General features: G+C 35.2%; 2 protein-coding genes across 3 annotated transcripts in view; both read left to right on the top strand.

The window, feature by feature from the left end:
- Nucleotides 1–20246, top strand: part of LOC109792498 (uncharacterized) — a 28195-nt gene that overhangs the window by 4877 nt on the left and 3072 nt on the right. For both annotated transcript variants that reach the window (XM_083066074.1, XM_083066073.1), the window contains 13 exons: nucleotides 169–492; nucleotides 1127–3017; nucleotides 8706–8783; nucleotides 8865–8915; nucleotides 10128–10186; nucleotides 10777–10947; nucleotides 12593–12661; nucleotides 18314–18547; nucleotides 18629–18873; nucleotides 18959–19165; nucleotides 19244–19336; nucleotides 19425–19526; nucleotides 19628–19912. In XM_083066074.1, coding sequence (XP_082922200.1) covers nucleotides 18316–18547; nucleotides 18629–18873; nucleotides 18959–19165; nucleotides 19244–19336; nucleotides 19425–19526; nucleotides 19628–19912 — 1164 coding nt within the window. In that variant the 5' untranslated portion in view covers nucleotides 169–492; nucleotides 1127–3017; nucleotides 8706–8783; ... (3 more) ...; nucleotides 12593–12661; nucleotides 18314–18315. The remainder of the gene's footprint in view (nucleotides 1–168; nucleotides 493–1126; nucleotides 3018–8705; nucleotides 8784–8864; nucleotides 8916–10127; nucleotides 10187–10776; nucleotides 10948–12592; nucleotides 12662–18313; nucleotides 18548–18628; nucleotides 18874–18958; nucleotides 19166–19243; nucleotides 19337–19424; nucleotides 19527–19627; nucleotides 19913–20246) is intronic.
- Nucleotides 12837–18160, top strand: LOC114915544 (uncharacterized). The gene is made up of 5 exons (XM_083064772.1): nucleotides 12837–15163; nucleotides 15258–15546; nucleotides 16920–16924; nucleotides 17264–17369; nucleotides 17459–18160. Exons 1-5 carry the CDS (start codon nucleotides 12837–12839, stop codon nucleotides 18158–18160), a joined length of 3429 nt encoding a protein of 1142 aa, XP_082920898.1.

Raw genomic sequence — 20246 nt, 5'->3', positions numbered from 1 at the left:
CCTTGTATATTTTTACACTTTTTTATTTATTTAAATAATATAATAATTTATAATCTAACATGCACACAAGTGCATCTATGATCTCACTTGATATCATCATTTACACATTTCAAGGATTGTGTTTAATCTTAAAAAAAAATTATATTTGATTTTATTACATGTTTGTAGGAACAAATCGAAGTAGGTTTGACTCAAAGCATAGTTGATGAATCAGAAGTTTCTCCTCTAGATGTTGTTGGTAGAGTGTTAGGGCCAGAGCACTCCGGGAGAGTACGATGCATGGGATTGGGTGCTGTTCCTTCTAATACATTTAGGAATACAAGACTTCGCGTTTCTAGCTTGAGCTCCTCTTCATCTGGTGTTGCCTTTCCATCTTTAAACCAATGGCAAGAGAAATACAACAATTTAGAATCAGCTTTTAAGGCCTACATGATAATGAAGGAAGGAAGGATCCCTGAAGAATTAGCTAGTTATTTCACTCCTGAAACACATGTAAGTAATTAATGTCGATACATTATTATCTAATGTGTGGTATCTTTATCTACATGGTTTGTAGCATGATTCTACTGCAATTTTTGGTATTGGTGGCTTTTTTGTTGGTTCATACTCTTTAGTTGCAAGGTTTATATCATGATTTTGCTATAGTTTCTGGTTAGAATGGTTGTTTTGTTGATTCATGGTCTTTGGATGCATGGTTTGTTGCATGATTGCTACTGCAATTTCTGGTTTGGTTGGTTGCTTTGTTGGTTTATAATATTTGGCTGCATGGTTTGCAATATGATTTCTATTGCAATTTTTGGATTGGTTGGATGTTTTGTTGGTTCAATTCTAGTTTTGGTTGTTTAGACTCTGAATGGACTACTCTCAGTCCTTGGTTATTGGGTTGGGAACTAGTTGGCTACTACACATCTCTGGTTTGGTGTTGCTATTATGGTTTTGGCTTCATGGAGTCGTTGGTATGTAGTTCTAGTTTTAACTATGGGTTATGTTGCTAGTTATATATTAACTGGTTGGTCTGTTTTGGTCCTTAGCTAATATAGTCATAGGTGTTTGGAATTGTCATTATCATATAATATTTGTGATATATATTTTTTTTGACTGAGTATTTTTTCTTTTCTTATTTCAGCCAAACGGTGCTTCAAGTGTTCCTAATACACCTTTGGATGCAAGAGGATCATCTGGTGCTAGCAATCCTTAGTTTGCATATAATGTATTTTGGAATTAAAGTTTAGTATGAGGCTAATTTGACAATGTTATGGATTTTATGTTGTACTTGGATTTATAATAGAAGTTTGAATTATAAATCTTTGAACTATATGTTGTGTTTTTGGTTATTAGTAATGGAATTTCTTCATCCATTTTATGTGTTTTTTTTTCATTAAGTTTCTTATAAATATCAAAAGTGAAAATGGGAAATTGTAATACATGTAGATTATGCAATTAAAATGAGTATAAAATATACACAGGAAAATAGGGAGGATTAGAAACTCCACAAAAATATATTGATTAATGAATGTAATAGTTAATTTACTTTAAAACCTCCACTAAATAATCGTTACTATTATTCCACTTCAAAGCCTCCAGTAAAAAAACTTCTGCAGTTAGCATAGTTTTAAAACCTCCTTTAAAAAACCTCTGCAATTAGCATAGCTTTAAAACCTCCTTTAAAAAACCTCTGCAGTTAGTGTAGTTTTAAAACCTCCTTTAAAAAACCTCTGCAGTTAGTGTAGTTTTAAAACCTCCTTTAAAAAACCTCCACTATTAGTGTAGGTTTAAAACCGCCTCTAAAAAAACCTCCGCTAAACACTCACAATACCAGAGGTTTCTAAAAAACGCCGCTAATTGTTTGCGGCGAATGTAACTGCGGAGGTTTTTAGAAACCTCTGCGATTTATTTTGCGGAGGGTAAAAACCTCCACTAAACGTAAAAATAACCTCCACTGTTTAGCTCATTTATTGTAGTGTTCCTAAATGGTTATCTAAAAGAAACAAATTTCACACATCAACTAGAAGGATTTGTAAATCCTAAGAAGTCTCATCATGTGCACAAACTCACCAAGGCTATCTATGGCCTTAAGCAAGCACTAATAAAATAATCATTCAGCAATAAGTGTAGATGATAGGAAGCCAATGGTAGGGCATTGTTTCTCGAAGAATCCCTCATTGCGTAGTCATTAAGAAAGAAAAGGGTAGTTTCAATATCAATTAAAGGCACTTCCAGACTTAACAGCTGAGGTTAAATGGATTAAGTCATTATTGAAAGAGCTTGTGAAGAAAAGATAGACACTAGAAAAAGGGTTGAATAATGTATATTAAAAATTGGCAAGTTTTCAAGTACATGAAGTAGTATCTGTAATAGATGAAGGGTCGGTAAAAGTAATCTAAAAATATTATTTTTATACTAGTTCACCTCAACCACCAAGGCTACATCCAATTCTCAATCTAGGCAGATTGAGTTCCATTAACTTTCAACAAAGTTATAAGTATTCTTTTTACCAAGCAACTTATGGCTCAAACAAGTGTTCTTTAACTGACTTCTTCAAGCCACTACCCAAGTATTCTTTTAGAGACAAGCCTCTCCAAACTCAACCCCAAATTTTCTTTTACAAACAAGCCTCTCCAGGCTCTTTTAGACATGATTTCAACAAATCATTTTAGTATAAGAAAGCTCTTGAAGAAGATATTCTAAGAGATGTGTATTGTATCTTAGAGTTTTCCTATACTCACTTTTATTCTCTATTGTGCTTTTTCAATTCTTCTTTTCTTGATTTCTAGTGCTTTTTATATAGTAACTTTGAAAGAGGTGACCATCATAGCTTCTTGAATTTGATTCATAGAACTGCTTCGATTTACTCCCTCGTTTGATCTTTAAAGAGTGGAAATATCCGTTGGTGCATTAAATGCTTCAATTAATGTCATGTATTTCATCTAAACGTACTCCTTATCTTTGATAGATCAAGCTACTTATCAAAGAAGAGTAGCAAAAGGAGAACAACAGGAAGCAAAGTCAGCGTACAGGTGAGAATACAGACTTTTGCAGTGTCTTTTCCGTGAAATCTAGGATCTTTATCATTTGTTCTTCTACTCTTCATTTTTTTATACACTTTTAAAAGAATGTGAGTTTTAAGAAAACAACTTTCAATCTATTAAAGTATAAAACATTCATTTGAACATTTAAACTCGTCAAGCACAATAAATAATTATCATTATAAATAGCTTGTATGTTCGTCTAATTAGCTTCGTCTTATAAATGCTACTTCATCTTACACAATCTGAAAGAATGACTTTTACAATGCATTTTCTAACTAAAATATGTAGTGTTTGTTATCATTAAACTTATAAAATATGAGGGATCTAAGATCGTCTTTTGACTTAATAGAGCTAAAATTACCCATGCCAAGGAAACCAATCCTTTGATGTGATAATTTGAGTGCAAAGGCACCAACCTCCAATCATTTGATGCATGATAGGATAAAACACATAAAGGTTGACGTTCACTTTATTAGAGATCAAGTTCTACAAAACCATATTAGGCACCAACTCACTTAAGATTCAATTTGCTATGTGACAAACTTAGGGTGATTGAATCACCCACTCCTTTGAGGAGCTAGGGGTGTTAAAGATAAAAGATTATCATAAATTTGTATATCTTATCTTATTAGGTCAATGATAGCTTATTAATAGATAGGTTAACCCAATCATACTTAAGCATATCTTTTTTAGAGAGCGAGAAACAAAGAGTCTGTGAGATCGAGTTTGCAAGAGGGACAAAACCCTAACCATGTCCACCCCTAGCTAGCACCCAAACTCTGTCATCTACAATATTGTTTGCATGGGTTATGTAGAGGCACCGTCCCCTTTGATGCTTGGTGATCATAAAGGGAAGAATGTGTTTATCCTACAATCATATAAAAGACTCTCCGAAATGTATAAAACACGCTACGAAGGTAAAATCCTAAACCATTAGCGTGGTTTTAGGTAATGTGTTATTGATGGAAAATGTAATACCCTTTACCCATATGTATATATAATAATTATAAAAAGAAAATGTTATATTTGAATAACTTCAAATAAAGGTAAAAAATATCACATTCAATATTCAATTAAAGTGAACCAATGCCTAGCTATTACAACTTTAAGGAAAGTATGTCTTAAGGAAAGTAAATTAAAATTCCTAAAACAGAAAGCATGAAACATAATTCAATATGACAAAATCCAAGACGTAGCAATACCGAATGAAGAAGAGGATGTGAAGGTGAGACACATTAGAGACGACATGGATCTCATTACTAGGTTGACTGAAGACAGGTTACGTGAAAAACTCCTTGATCCAGATGACGTGCTTGCAAAACTCTTCCACTTTGTGCCAAAAATGGTCACCTGAAGTGTGGCCTGGTAATAGGCTGGTTTGGGTCAGGTGTGATGGCATACCCATACAAGTATGGATCGAAGAGGGTTTTTCTCAAATTGCTGCTATGGTGGGTACCTTAGTGCAGGTTGATGATGATACCAAAAGTTTGTCAAGGTTGGATGCACCACGTTTTCTAATCAAGACAAATTTGATGGACAAAGTGTATTGGGGTGGTGAGATCAAGATTAATGGATCTGTCCGCAAAATCTTGATTAAGGAGGATATGAGGCTATGCCAATGCCAGTGCAATTGCTAGATGTGGAAAAATCATCAAATGCTGACAGTGGAATCTTCATGCAACAGTGGTAGCAGGATAGAAATGTATACGTCGAGTTCAGAATACACGAACGATGAGATGTCTCGGCCATTACTGGACAAGAGGAGGAAACGGTGCAAAATTCTACGCCCCTTACAAGTGCCCGGCCACCGCATCAGAATGGTGAAAATTGTCACTAAAGGGTGATCAACGGAGAAGGAATGGACGATCAAAATGGTCAACAGATGGGATCAATGGTTGGAAGTAGAATCGATGAACAAATCTATTTTGGTGAATCATTGGAGAAAGGGGATGGGAGTTTAGATTCAAAGTTTGGAAATTTGAAGATAACTGAAAACTATAATGATGTTGTACTAGACAGCTTGCAACTTAGTCTCATGCCTAACGTCAATAACGTACACCACAAGTATTTCGAACTTTCAAACCTGATGAGACCAAGTCCCAACCTAATGTGGTCGAGGTCGAGCATTCTAGTTTACTTGCGCCCAATGAGACTAAGTTGCCACCCATCGTAGTATATTAGTAAAACTTAATCTACATAATTCATGATTTTATTTCAAATATGTGGCTTCTACGATTTCTATGATTTTAATTTGTTAAAGGGGTTTTTATAGTCTATTGATCCACGATTTAGTCATGTAATTTACAATTATGAATTAGCTCCAACCTAAGGGTTTAGATACATTCTTAGGATTCCCCCAAGAACCCACAAGAACTCATAGGTTCATGATTACAAACAATTCTTATAACCAACAAATCAATATACGCATCTATCATAAACAAAACATTCAATTTCATACAGGTTCACAAAAAGGATCAGGTGTAATCTCTCTCCAACATACATACACATACTATGAATTAGGGACCAACCCTGCTACCCAATATAGTTACCCTACACCCTGGAGTGAGGTTCTCATTTCCCTCTTACCTTGATTGATACTAGCTTCAATATTATGCTCTCCAAGTTCCTCTCCGGTCATCTCTAGTTTGCTTTCCCTCTTCAGATCACAATGTATGGTTAGATTGCATGAGAAACAAACCTAGCATTACTTTTTTTTTTTGAACAGCAAAGAAATAATTTATATAATGAAATGGTACAAGAGATACCAAACTCAAATACAGGTTGACATGCGGAGGACATAACGAAGTTGAGCCTAATTTAAATTACAAATTAGCCTCCAACTAAAAGGTCCAAAACCTATTATTTGCATACTAGACTACTATAAAGACTCCTCAAAACCCCACCAAAGATCTTAGGAAATGATTCACAGTCCAGGATTAGCTTCCCATTGACTTAATGAATAGTTGAATGAATTATTTAAACAGGTAAGCCAAGACCATGAGTATAACACAATTTGTTGCAGTAAGCGGTTCCTGTCGAGGTGCTCCCCTTCAAACACACATTTGTTCCTAGCTCTCCAGGTTCAACATAATATTGCAGCCCATATAACATGCCATTGATCAACCCTCTTTTTAGACAATATTATACTTGGATGAGCAAAGAAGTTGCCTACAAATGAACAAGATAGAGGAGTCGGGCTATCCAACCACAACAGCCATTTTTTCCAGATCGGGTCAGTGCCGCTGCAATATAACAATATGTGTTATGCCGACTCGATATCCACATTGCAGAAGGGGAAGTTTTCTTGTTCTCTCGAGTCTATCACATTTCTCCTCAACAAGTTTTCCTTTGTAGGCAAAGCACCCATAAATAACCTGCAAATGAAGCATTTAACTTTAGGTGGAAATTTTATGTCCCAAGCTACAACAACAACCTTTGGCAACTATGATGAGGAGCCACGATCCATCAAAGCCCGATATCCAGATCTTACTAAGAAGCATCCTGAATTATCCAGTGTCCAAAGCCTTGAGTCTTGTACACCCTCTCTTAGTACCCCTTCCTCCACTAGATTCATGAACTGTTGCACATCATTTAATTCCTAAGTGAACCAAGCTCTTCTCCACTAAAATCTCCATTGCCAACTTCCCCTACTCCAATAACCCATATCCGCCACCACACTTGACTTTTGTAGTGAATTCGAGAAAATCCTTGGGAATCTATTCGCTAGAGGCTCTGGCTCCGCCCATGCATCAAATCAGAATCAGATTCGGTCACCCACCCCCGACCTCCATTACAATGAATTCATAAACCAAGAGTCACTGGTGTCCTCACCTGAAGCCTTCAATACATCAACCTACCACATAGAATTTGAGCTTCCTCTCAAACGAGTATTGTGCATGATGCTATCACCGTACTTAGATAAGAGAATTTTGCCCCACATTGACTCTGGTTGCTGAAAAAGTCCCCAGTGCCACTTAGCTAATAGCCCCTCATTAAAAGAATCTAGCTTCTTAATTCCTAGATCCCCTTCCTTCTTAGGTCGACAAATTTTCTCCTAAGATACCCATGCCATTTTCTTCTCATCCAGCTTACCACCTCATAGAAAGTTGCGCTGAATAGTTGTCAGTTGCTTGGTGACCATCTTAGGCATTCTATAGAATGACATAATGTATAACGACAAGGAGGTCAGCACCGAATATATCAAGCAAATCCTTCTCGCCATGCACAATGTCGATGCTCTCCAAGACGATAACTTTTTTTTAAAACTCAAGACCACAGGCTGCTAAGTTCTACTTCTTCTTGGGTTGGCCCAAATAGGTATGCCCAGATATACAAATGGAATGTTGGACAACTTGCAATGTAATATCTATGCAAAGGAAATTAAGGTCTCTCTCCCCACGCCAATAGCTCCTAAACAACTCTTGTAAAAGTTAACTTTAAGATTGTTGAGATTCATAGTGGTGAATCAACTCACATCTGGAGAATGAAGGTTTTGATGATAACAAAGTGTGGAACAAAGCTGACCAAGGACATCAACAAGTCAAAAACAAAGTCAAGAAAAAATGTGGCTATTCACTACAAGAAAATAGTAAAATCGCGACCCAGAGATTGCGACGGTTATACTATAACCGTCTCCGCTTCTACATTGCGACGGTTTACATGGCAGTTCCCATTAACTGTCGTTAAATTGTTAAATATTGAGGCAGTTTAGTAGAGTTGTCGCAATGTATAAAGAATGAGCCACAAAACGAAAAGCTTCAATTTTGTTCGCGCCTGTTTCACTGAAATGCTCCGTTTTCACAAAACCCTCCTCCTTCATTGAGACCGCAGCCCACCCCGCCGCACGGCGCACATTGTTGACTACGCTCCTCTACAACAAAAGCTATTGCGCTCCTCTACAACACAAGAGCTATTCCACTCCTCTACAACACAAAACCCTGGTACATATCTTTTTTCTCTTTTTACCCCCAAATTGGTAGCATTTATGTCTCGACTCAAAAACCCCCAAACACGAGAGTCTTTCATAACTCGCCAAACCAAAAATCAGTTTATTTATGTTACAATGCGAGAGGGAGCGAGAAATACACCTTACATTTCATGGTTAGGGTTGCCTTGTTTTTTGATATCAATGTTTGGGGTTTCAATTTACCTTGATTCCCTATGGTGTGAACCGTTCTCAAGTCTTCGTAGTGTTCCTTTGTGATGGTTAGTGAATAACAATCTATGTTTTTACGTGTATGATTGAACAATTTGAGCTTTTTCCTTTCATGTGATGTTCATTTCTGTTGACCCATAAATTAAACGGTGCAAAAGTGTATAAATACCTGTTAATCAGCACCAGACAGACATGCATATGACAGCCAGAACGGTGAGTTCAATGAATATATATAAATATTCCAATAGAATATAGACCACAGGCTCACTTTTGTAATAGAATAAAAATATGTTTTAAAGTAGAGTAATACTAATGAGAATATATTTTAGTTTTTAAGAAGATCATTTTCTCATTTTAAATTAAAAAATAGCTTTACATCAAGTGTTGGGTTTGCTTGTTTCCCCATGTGAATTGGTCTGTCTTTTTCATGATTGTAGTTTTACAAAGGAGCATCTTAATTTTCTTGGTACTAAACTCATTGATGATTAAAATCTTATTTTCTATTTATTCAACAATGTTAGGTCCTAGCTGTTCAGGAGAATAGTGGACAATTTCAGGGAATTGGAGTCTACAAATTCCCTACTGGAGTTGTTGAGCAGGTAGATGTGTTCAATATCTTTGTTATAAAGAAATAGGGATCTATACTACGTGCATATAATCTACTTGTTCAATTTATGTAGCAAGAGGATATTTTTGTAGTAGCAGTAAGAGAGGTCAAAGAAGAAACAGGGGTAAGTAATCTCATTGTTGTACCAATTAAATATAGATTATTCCTGAAATTAATTATATGATCACGTGTCAGTAAAGTTTATTGTTGTTATAAGCATAATTATTTTGGGTTCTCTCAATTTTTAGGTTGATTCAGAATTTCTGGAGTTATTAGCATTTAGGTAGCATGTTTATATGAATATATTTTGATTCATGTACTAAATGTGATGTTCTAATGATTTAGGTAGCTAGCATTTAGATATTAGCATTTAGGTAGCATGTTTATATGAATATATATTCCACGTATCTTCCACATATCTTTTAAAATATTCTGTGCTTATGGATAGTAATAAACTAAAAATATAATTTTTGTTACTCTTTCCACTGTGAAGGTATCATTTAAAAGCTTTCTCTGCCCATTAAAGCTTTCTCAGACAAAAAATATGTACCATCAATTTGAATTGTTTTCTTTTATAATCCATTTTCTTAAACTATATAATGTTAGTGTTAGTAGTAGTTAATTCACGAGATAGTATCAAAGCTTTTATGACCATGTACTATCAATAGTGTTAACCACCAAAATTATCCTGAACGTGCAAGAACCATATACCCATTTTTTAAAACTAGTCTGAATCCCATTCATTAATTAAGGTTTAATTCCGCTGTTGGCCAAAAAAAGAAATCAGGCAAGTTCTTTAATATAAAAGGAGAAATTTAGTATAAAAGAAAAGAAGTATGTGGGGAGGTTCGATTTTTTTGTGTGGGGTTTTACTTGGTAGGTTCGATTTTTTTTTACATCAAAAAGAAGATCCTAACACAATTGGTCACATATGATTTGGATGCTTGTGTGATTTTTGATGAGTTTGGTATTGTCCCCTGCGAGTTAGACATGCTCTATGTTTTTTATGCAAACTGTACTGCTATAACAACAATTATATTTCTTTGGCACTTTTGTTGAAAGTAGACTTTGTGATGGTTCTAATGGTTTTGGAAGCACCTATTTTGCATGAGTTGAGACTTACTTATGAACTTATAAAGATGAGTATGAATCTGGACCTATTTTTGAAAACATCCTGTTTTGAGATGAAATGGGAACTAATTTTGACACATCAATGGTGTTTATAAAAATTTGGGAAAAATCACATGATTTCCTTGATGAGATGAGATTGCCCCTGTTTAGTTTTAGCTCAATATGTTGACTTTCCTATTTTTAAGATTTCTCTCATTCAATACAGTTATTTGAGAAAGTTAAGGCATTATAAGAAGTCTGCATTTTGAAGCATGTTATTACCAGGTACTTCTCATTTTTCCCCTTCAATTATTATAAGATGATTATTTCTATTTTTGCTAGGTTTTAATTTTATGGTTGGGGAATAATGTTGTAGTTTTCAATCAGACGTTCCTCCATTGCATCTTTTTAAGGAATAGACTTCCCTTTTTGATTCCTAGTGATTGTCAGCTTATAATTTTTTTTTTCTCTTGAACCTCTAGTTTAGCCACTCCTCCACCTATTGTTTGGTTGAAAGGAGCTTTTACCCTCTTCTTTCAAGTTGTTTATGAGTTCTAACTTTTCCACCCTTCGCCATTTTTTGTTTATCAATTCCCTCCCCCCACCCACGCCTTTTTCACTTTCATTTTGTTATATTGGCTTCAGTGTTTATGGAAGTTTCAGGAACATGAAAATGCTTTATTTTTCTTTTTTGATTTGATTTAGGAGGATATCTTTTACTTTTCATTTTTGGACTACAATATAGTTTTTTCTTTTATCAAGAGAAGAAAAACTATAATTATACTCGATCTTTCTGTCATTATGTGTGCATATAACTCAGATGTAGTATATCAGGGAAACAAAAAATATATTTAGTCTTTGTTTTGACATGACAGGCAATTGAAGCAGCTATAGAACTGAATCTTAAAACAGTAGAGGCGGGAGCTCAGGGTGAACACAAGATTTAACGTGGATATCTTCCTGTGACAACTTTTAGCTGTCATTACCTTGTTGATGAAGAATTTAGGGAAGCTATACAAGAATTTTTAATACGTGAAGCTTCCCAGGTATGATGAATTGTCAGTTAAAGTAATTTCTTTGAAGTTAGTATTGAAGAAATGCAACGAAAAATTATATTTTGATCATTATTTTTGTTTACTCTTGTTTTGGTATTACCAATATATATCTTTGCATGACATGTTATGATTGTAAAATACTTTTAAGTTTACACTTTCTCCTATTAAGATTTCTACTCAAACATTAAAGCCGTGGCGGGATAATGTTGTATGCGAGTATTAGGATGGTTCTTGTAAAGAAAAAGGATGTAGTTAGAAGTTAGAGGCATATCCAGTGCGCGCAGACTCGTGTTACCCTTATACAAAGTTTCTTGATAATTGCATTCCCCTTCTCCTTGCAGTAACCTTTGTCAACTCACATTTAATTAATCCACCATCGTCCATTCGCTTATTTTCTAGTGTTGTTCAAAACCAATCTATGGCCCTGTTGATAAAGTATGTAGCTTAGTTCTTCATGTACAAAATTAGGAGCTGCTATGTTTACACTAGCAGTAGCTGCTGGCTGAACTGGACTCAAGACAGCAGCTGGTTCACCTGTTGCATCATGGTGCTTGATTAGAGCCGCATCTTGATCAGCAACTTTGGTATGGTTTACCTTCTTTACATCCAAAATAGCTGCTGCAGTTGAACACTGTCCCACAGTTGCTGCAACTCCAGTATCGTGAATTAGAATCTTGGAGGTGACATTTACCGCCTTTTGCAAATGTGCAGCAGATTTTTTGGCCGTGACAGCAACAGCTGGTGCATCATCCTTGACCAGCAGGGGAGATAACTCTGACGTTGGAACAGCAGCTGCATCAGCTACCTTTTTTGTTGTGGCATCATCGCCTGATTTAGATGGACCGGCACCTGCTTTGGTGCCAGCTTTTACGTATACAGCAGCTGCTGCATGGTGTGTGGTTGCCTTTGTAAAACCTGCAGCTACTGCAAACGGTGTGGTGGCTGCCTCGGTCAGTGCAGGTGCGTGAAGATCAACCTCTACTGCATCAGGACCTTGCTTCAATGCTGCATCAGCACCTTGCTTCAATATCAATTTTGCTACATCAGCTGCCTTATTAATTGTTGCAGCCTCATCTAACTGAGATGGGCCAGCACCTACTTTGTTGCCAGAAATTGTGACAGTGGTTTAGTTTAACACCAATGGTGGATATTATTTATTATTATATATTCAAAAGTAACATAACAAACTGCACAGAGGTTGTTCATCACTTTTAATTAATTTATTAAGGAACCCGTGTTCTAATTTAAAACTGCAATCTCCCAACACCCTGTTACCAAAATTAACAACATTGGAATCCCTTGGATTAATACATCACACGAGGGATACAATGCAAGACTTTGATGTTGTCCACCCACCCAATCTTTTCTCTCCTCTCCTGTTTCAATCCATCTTTTTTTTTCCTTCTGTTTTTCATGTCCGTATCCATTTTGCCTCCTCTCCAACTTTTTGTTTCTTTATTTCCTGCTACGTACTAATAATACATGTCACATAATTGTTTTCCTTTTCTTGACTTTTACTACCTGTTTTATTTTGGAGAATATATAAATATTATTAGTTAACATGTAAATATTTATAAATGTTATAATATCATTTTTTTTTCATCTCTAACTTGAGTTTTTTAATTTGTGTTGTTAGGATCATTTTCTTCACGTGCCTTGTTGGATATTTTGAAGGAATTTGCAAGTAATTACTCATCTAACAACGGTATGCAAATAATTATCTCTTTAAATTAGTGATGTGTGTATGGTAGATAAATTCATTGTGTTTTATCTTGTGTAATGACAATTTTTCTTAGTTAAATATCCTTTCATTATTGTATAGAGAATTGAAATGCTTAAGTGTGATATTTGATTTTATTTTAGATTCAACATTTAAAGTAATGGACAAGTCATGGATTATGAAGCCACAAAACTCTATTGAATATGAGCAAGGGGTTAGAGAATTCATTGATTTTGCTCTTGAGCATAACTCTGCTAATGGAAAACTTATATGCCCTTGTAAACGATGTGGTTTCAAGAAGTGGCATTGTAGAGATGTGGTGTACGATCACTTGATTTGTACACCATTTCCAAAAGGATACACTTGTTGGGTCCATCATGGGGAGATGAGAATAGGAGAAACTAGTAATAGCTCACATAATAGAATGCCAAATGAAGTCCATGAAAATGTTGTTGAAAATCCTATTGAAAGCATGATCAATGATGCTTTTGGAGTTGATATGCACCATGCACACGAAGTACCCATTGCCTCAAATTTAGATGTCCACTTGGATGATGTAATGCCACATACAACTCAAGAAGAGCATGAATGTAGAGAGTACTATGAACTAGCTAGAGATGGACAAGAACCTTTGTACGAAGGGTGTATAAAATACTCAAGGTTGTCTTTTTTGGTTAAATTGTATCACATCAAATGCTTGTGTGGAATTAGTGACAAGGCCATGACCATGATTTTAGAACTATTAAATGATGCATTTGAAAATGTGAAGATACCATGTTCATTTTATGAGGCCAAGAAAATAATAACCAAGCTTGGTTTGAATTATGAAAAGATACATGCTTGTCCGAATAATTGTATGCTATATTGGGGTAATAGGGAAGATGAAGAGAGGGAGGTATGCAAAACTTGTCACACTTCTAGATGGAAATCAAGGGAAAAAGTTGGTATGGCTGAGGTGACTAGTGAAGACAATAATGTTAAGAAAATACCTGCAAAAGTTCTTCGGTATTTTCCACTAAAACCTCGATTGCAAAGGTTATTTTTGTCTTCAAAATCAGCAAAGGATATGATATGGCATGCTGTTGATAGTAACAATGATGGGATGTTGAGACATCCTAGAGATTCTGAAGCTTGGAAGCATTTTAATTTGACACATAAAGATTTTGCATCAGATCCAAGAAATGTTTGTCTTGCACTAGCTACTGATGGTTTTAATCCTTTTGGTCTTATGAGTCCAAATTATAGTATATGGCCTGTTATTCTCATTCCATACAACATGCCTCCATGGTTGTGCATGAAGCCAACATCTTTTATAATATCAATGATAATACCTGGTAAAAAAATGCCAGGAAATGATATAGATGTCTACTTACAACCTTTAATCAAAGAGTTGAATGAGTTGTGGACAACAGGTGTTGATGCCTATGATTCCTTCAAGAAAGAGATGTTTAAATTGCGTGCAGCTTTGATGTGGACAATTAGTGATTTTCCTGGGTTAGGAACACTTTCTGGATGGAACACTTACACTGGCCTTGCTTGCCCATCTTGTAACTTTGACTTTACTCCCCTTCATCTCAAAGATAGTGGCAAATTTTGCTTTTGGGGATTTCGTCGTTATCTTGATCAAAGACATAGATTTAGATTGTGCAGAATACGTTTTAATGGTGAGCAAGATATGCGTAATCCACCAAAAAGGTTAAGTGGTGTTGAAATACTTCAACAAGTTGAAAATGTTAAAGTTGTATTTGGTAGGAAAAAAAAGAAAGAAGATTCAAGAAAAAGAAAACGAAGTGAACGATTTGCTCAAAGAGTTACTGAACAATGGCATAAGAAGAGCATATTTTTTGATCTGATATATTGGAAACAAAATTGTTTGCGTCATTGTCTTGATGTAATGCATATAGAGAAGAATGTATGTGATAATATTATAAATACTTTGTTGAATGTTCCTAAAAAGAGTAAAGACCATGTTGATGCTCGAAAAGACCTTAAAGTTTTGGGAATAAGACCTGATCTCTGGCCTAATGAAAATGGAAGATACCCTCAAGCTATCTTTACATTGTCTAGTAAAGGTAAGAGGGCATTTTTAACGACTTTAAAGAATATTAGTGTACCAGATGGTTACTCAAGCAACATTTCTAGGTGCATTGACTTAGAAACTTTAAGGTTTAGTGGAATGTTGAAAAGCCATGATTGTCATATATTAATGGAACAATTACTACCGTTAGCTATGCGGTCATCATTGCCAGATGAGGTTTCAGCAATACTAATTGAGTTATGCTCATTCTTTAGACAATTATGTGGCAAAGTATTAAAAGTTGAAGATTTAGACAAAATGCAAAATCAAATTGTCCTCACTTTATGCCACATGGAAATGATATTTCCACCTTCGTTCTTCACTGTTATGGTTCATTTGGTTGTTCATCTTGTTGAAGAAGTTAAGCTTGGAGGTCCTGTTCATTATCGGTGGATGTATCCTATAGAAAGGTGAATTATTTATACAATTCCCCTTATTTTTATTTTAGCAACACGCACAAGCTTCCTCTAAACAATATTTTTTGTTTTTGTTGTTTAAAAATAGGTACTTAGGACATTTGAAATCTTTTGTACGCAATAAAGCACGACCAGAAGGGTCCATTGCAGAAGGATACCTCATGGAAGAGATATTGACATATTGTTCAAGGTATCTAGATGACATTGAGACTAAATGGAATCGAAGTGGTCGGGTAGATGATGAGGCTTTTAAGGATACACAACCTGAATCACGAGTAGCCAAATTATTTCCTCGTGTTGGAAAACCAATTGGTGCCTCTTCATATTACACACTTACACCAATGGAAAAACTACAAGCTGATGGTGTTTTTGATGAGGTTTTATCGCAAACACATCACTTGGCAAGTGAACCAAGTTTCGAAGTAGTATTTAAAGATCGTCCTCAGGGATTTGAGTGATTAGTAATTCTTACTCTAATGATTTAAAAGAAAATGATGTTCAATTTGCGGATGAATGATGATAAATTAAAACAACACAGTAAAACAAACGTAGTAAGGATGATGATTAAGAAACAAGGATTGGTTCGGAAGCACTTGCTAACTCATAGATCTTCTTAAAATAAATGCTATTCTAATTCCATTATTTCCACGTTCATTAAGTAATCCAACAAGATTCCTCAAGGTTGAATCCTAAAGTCATTAAGCTCAAAACATGATTCCTCTATGTTTTGAGTTCAACACTTCGCATTAAGAACAAGAACTTGAACAATGTGACTAACCAAATCAAGTCTATCCCTAGAACAAGAATTGATTAGGTGCAAGATTCAGTTCGGGTTTTCAAAAACGTTTTCCAACTGGATTCAAAAACCAAAAATTCATACAACGGGTGATCAAGCCGATATAAGCATTAAGTAAAGAATCATACACAAATAATGAGATTAAAATGCATATATTTAAGAAGGAGAAGAGTTAGTAGTTACATCCAACCAATCCTCAATGAAATTAGCCACTCATGGCCATTACAATTTCTCCAGCAATTTCCATAAGAGATTACAAAGTTGGAAGTGAAAAACCAGAGAATTTGGGTTCCCTCCTTCGTGTGTATGCTATAGCCCCCCAATCTGTGTGTTACTAAAAAACACTTGCCCCCTCCAATTGGTCTCTAGCTGTAGCCTAGTGGATGTCCAGCTGTAGCCTCCATTAGTGGTTCAATTAGTGGAAAACCATTAATTATTTTTCCCTTTTTCCTTGTTTGTTTCTCCTTAATTTAAGGCCCCTTGTCTTTCTTTTTAATTTAGTGCTCATGTGCTTCTTGTTTCTTTCCTTAATTTTTGTCCCCCACTATTTTTCTCCTTAATTTTGGGCCCCACATATGTTCTGTCCAAGGAAAAGTTGGGATTTTTAACCCAAGGCTGCAGCTCTGGAATGGGGGCTGCAGCTCTGGAAGTGTTTCCATACGCACAAGGCTTCAAGGCTGCAGCTCTGGAATGGGGGCTGTAGCTCCAACTCTCTGGAATTGGTCTATATACGCACAAAGCTTCAAGGCTGCAGCTCTGGAATGGGGGCTGCAGCTCCAACTCTCTGGAATTGGTCTATATACGCACAAAGCTCCAAGGCTGCAGCTCTGGAATGGGGGCTGCAGCTCCAACTCTCTGGATTTGGTCCAGGCTTCACGGCTGCAGCTCTGAATCTGAAGCTATAGCCTTAACTCTCTGGAACACTTCTTTTTGGTTCATGCTTCATGGCTGCAGCTCTGGTTTTGGGGCTATAGCCTTGGATTTCCAATTTCATCAAAACCTACACAAAAAGGAAATATTTTTAGCCAAAGAAACTACACTCTTGTAACTCCTTAGATTAATCTTAGTTCATCTATTTGGAGGGTTAAACATAACCAAAATTACTTATATCTCATCCAAAATAAGTGCCAAATTAAGCATAAAAATATGCAATTTGAGCACTTATCACAAGCTCATAGACATGTGTTAACAAATTGTCCTCTAGTTGATTCATATCTTCAGTAAGGAAATCTTATTACTTGTTTTAATTTTTTAGTGTGTTTTGATGACCATGCATCTAATATGGCATGAATAAATAGGCAATATAGAAGCATTGTACGAAGACAACTAAGGGGTGGTGCAAGGAGTACTGTTCAGGTTGATAAGAAGGTTCACAGAGAGTTTGTTCCTTGGTTTGCCAATCGTGTTAGTCTTCATAATTAACTTACTCTTTATCTCTATGTCATTTAAATTTTGGGAATAATGACACTTAAATTTTTTTTTTTGGAATATAGATTCGCAACAATCTTGATACACTTAGTGGAGAGGATAAAGATGTTCTCCTTAGTCTTGCACAAGGTCCTTTTGACAAAGTTAGAAGGTTTAGTGCATTTAATGTTAATGGATTCAAATTTCGAACCGTGGCACGAGACAAGTTTTTACAAACTCAAAATAGTGGAGTTTTTGGTATGTTTGGAACAAGGAGTTACTCAAGCAATAATGATGCTCAAATGAGGTTTGGAGGAGTGCCTTATTATGGAAGATTGATAGACATCATTGAACTTCACTATAATGGGTTTACAATACCTATGTTTAAATGTGAATGGGCTAATACCACAAACCCAAGAGGAATGAAGATAGACAAGTTGGGTTTTGTCTCTATTAATTTTTCTAGACTAATACATACTGGAGACCATGAAGATGATGAACCATACATTAATGCTTCAGAAGCTCAAATGGTTTATTACGTGGATGATGAGAATGAACAAGGTTGGAATATACCAATTCATTTGAAGCCAAGAGACTTGTACGACATGGGAGAAAATGATGAAGCTATGCCATCCATTGAGCCATACCCGTCACAAAATTTGGATCAAATTTTCCCTAATGATGCTAGTCATATACAATTGGCAAGAATGACAACAGATGATGATGAACTTCAAGGCTTAAGTACCAATGTAGATTTTAATGATGACAATGAAGAAATGGTTTTATGATTGTCAAACTTTTCTCTTATGAAAAGAATCAAATTTTAAATGTATGTTTTCTTTTATAAATTATTTTAAGTGTATGGATTTCAGTTTATTAATTATAGGAAATTCTTTTAAATTCTTTTAGAAGTTGATATTAATTATGGTTTATATTTACAGATATGCTTCCTTCAAGACAAGTTGCTTCTAGGAGTAGATCCATGCCAAATCCACAAAATACACCTACTACATCTCATCAAAATGCACGTGTTCGTCAACAAAGTGAGCCTATAGCTAATGTGGAATCATCACAAGAAGAGGTACAAGCAGAGGCTAATGAGACTGAGAATGTACCTGATAATTCACTGGTGGTTCATAGAAGAACATCTCCATATTGGACGGTTGATGTTATTGGTGCGTAATTAATTTTAATTAGTTTTTATATATCTTTTTAATTGTTATATGTTATGTTAACAATAAACTTTGTTGTATTAGATGGGGAAGGTCATATATCACAAACACGTCTAAGGGTGCAAGATGTGTTTGCAATGACTGATAGTCCAACAAAGATACTGACACAATGGAATAGACATAATCAACCAGTGGGTAATTCTTCTAGTTTGTTAGCAGGATTTTTAGGCCAAGTGGCATCCAACTTTGGCAACTTTCCTATACTGTATGAGAAATGGACACAGGTTCCTGAAGAGTATAAAAATAATGTTTTTTTTAACACGATACAGGTATTAGTTAAAGTTAAATGAAAATGATGTTTGATTTATTTTATGTATTTTGTGTCTAACATGATTGTTTATTTTGATTTTGAAGGCTAATTTTGTTGTTAACGATGAAAAACACAAAGAATACATCTTTTGGAGCTTGGGAAAGAAATGGAAGGACAAACGGTGTAGATTGTTCGATAAATTTCATGATTGGGAAAAATCTGTGGAGCAAAATATACAGAATCACCCACCGCACATTCCCCAAGATCATTGGGCTATTTTTGTGCGTTATAGGCGAAGCAATAAAGCAATGGTAATAGCAATTTCATTTGAACATGGTTCTTTACGTTGGATAATAATCATATTAACCCTGCTTATTATTGTCTTATAGGATATGTCTAATAAAAATGCTGCAAATCGTGCAAAGCTAATGATCCCCCACATACTAGGCTCTAAAACTCTTGCAAGGAAAAGGGATGAGTTGGTATATATGGTTCAATTTCTTATTTTAACTAGCTAATATGTTTATTGATAATTTGTATTCTTAATCATTACATGATGCTTATTGTTAGGAGTTGTTACATGGCCGAGAATTTAGTAGAGCAGAAATGTATCAAGTTTCTCACAAAAAGCCTGATGGAAATTTTGTTAATGAAGAGGCTAGAGAGTTACATGTAAGCTTAATGTGTTATTTGAACTTTATTGTTATTTGAACTTTATTATTATTTGTGGTCTAGTACTGTTTAAATGTTATTATGTTTAATGTTATTTACAGGAAAAGTTAGAAAATGAAATGCAAAATTGTTCTGAAAATGAAGCTTTTGAGAGAGTTTGTGGGAAAGAACATCCTGGCTATGTACGTGGTATGGGACTTGGAGTTAGGCCATCTCAAATCATTGGATCTTTTTCTTATGCAACATCATCAACTACTTCCTTTCAGTCTAATGAAAAGATGGAACAAATGCAAGCTGAAATTGAATCACTCAAGGCACAAGTTGCAGAAGTCGATGTCTTAAAGGAGCAGATCGCATTTCTTATGCAACGTGTTAAGGGAAATGAGGTAAAATAAATATTATTATGTTTTTTAAAATTTGAAAGCATAGAATGACCTGTATTGTTGTTAGTTGTATTTTTTTTATGTCAATAAGAATAATTGGATACTGATTGCAATTTTGTCTACATTCAAATGGGTAACTTATATTTATAAGAATTTTGAGTATTCTTATGTTTAATGGGTTATTAGTGGTATTGCATTCTGGGGAGGTCTATGGTGTGATTGAAGGCTTTGGAATTATAATGGTTGATGGTATTGTTATAATGCTTGATGAATTGTAGTGTATGTTGCTGCTTATTTTGTACTCACAGTGAGAGGTGGAAAAATTGAATATACTTGA

The sequence above is a fragment of the Cajanus cajan genome, chromosome 10 (assembly GCF_000230855.2).
Source record: "Cajanus cajan strain Asha chromosome 10, NIPB_CcT2T_4, whole genome shotgun sequence".
NCBI classification, from domain to species: domain Eukaryota; kingdom Viridiplantae; phylum Streptophyta; class Magnoliopsida; order Fabales; family Fabaceae; genus Cajanus; species Cajanus cajan.
The sequence above is the reverse complement of the archived record's forward strand: the minus strand, read 5'-3'. Positions and strand labels throughout refer to the sequence as shown.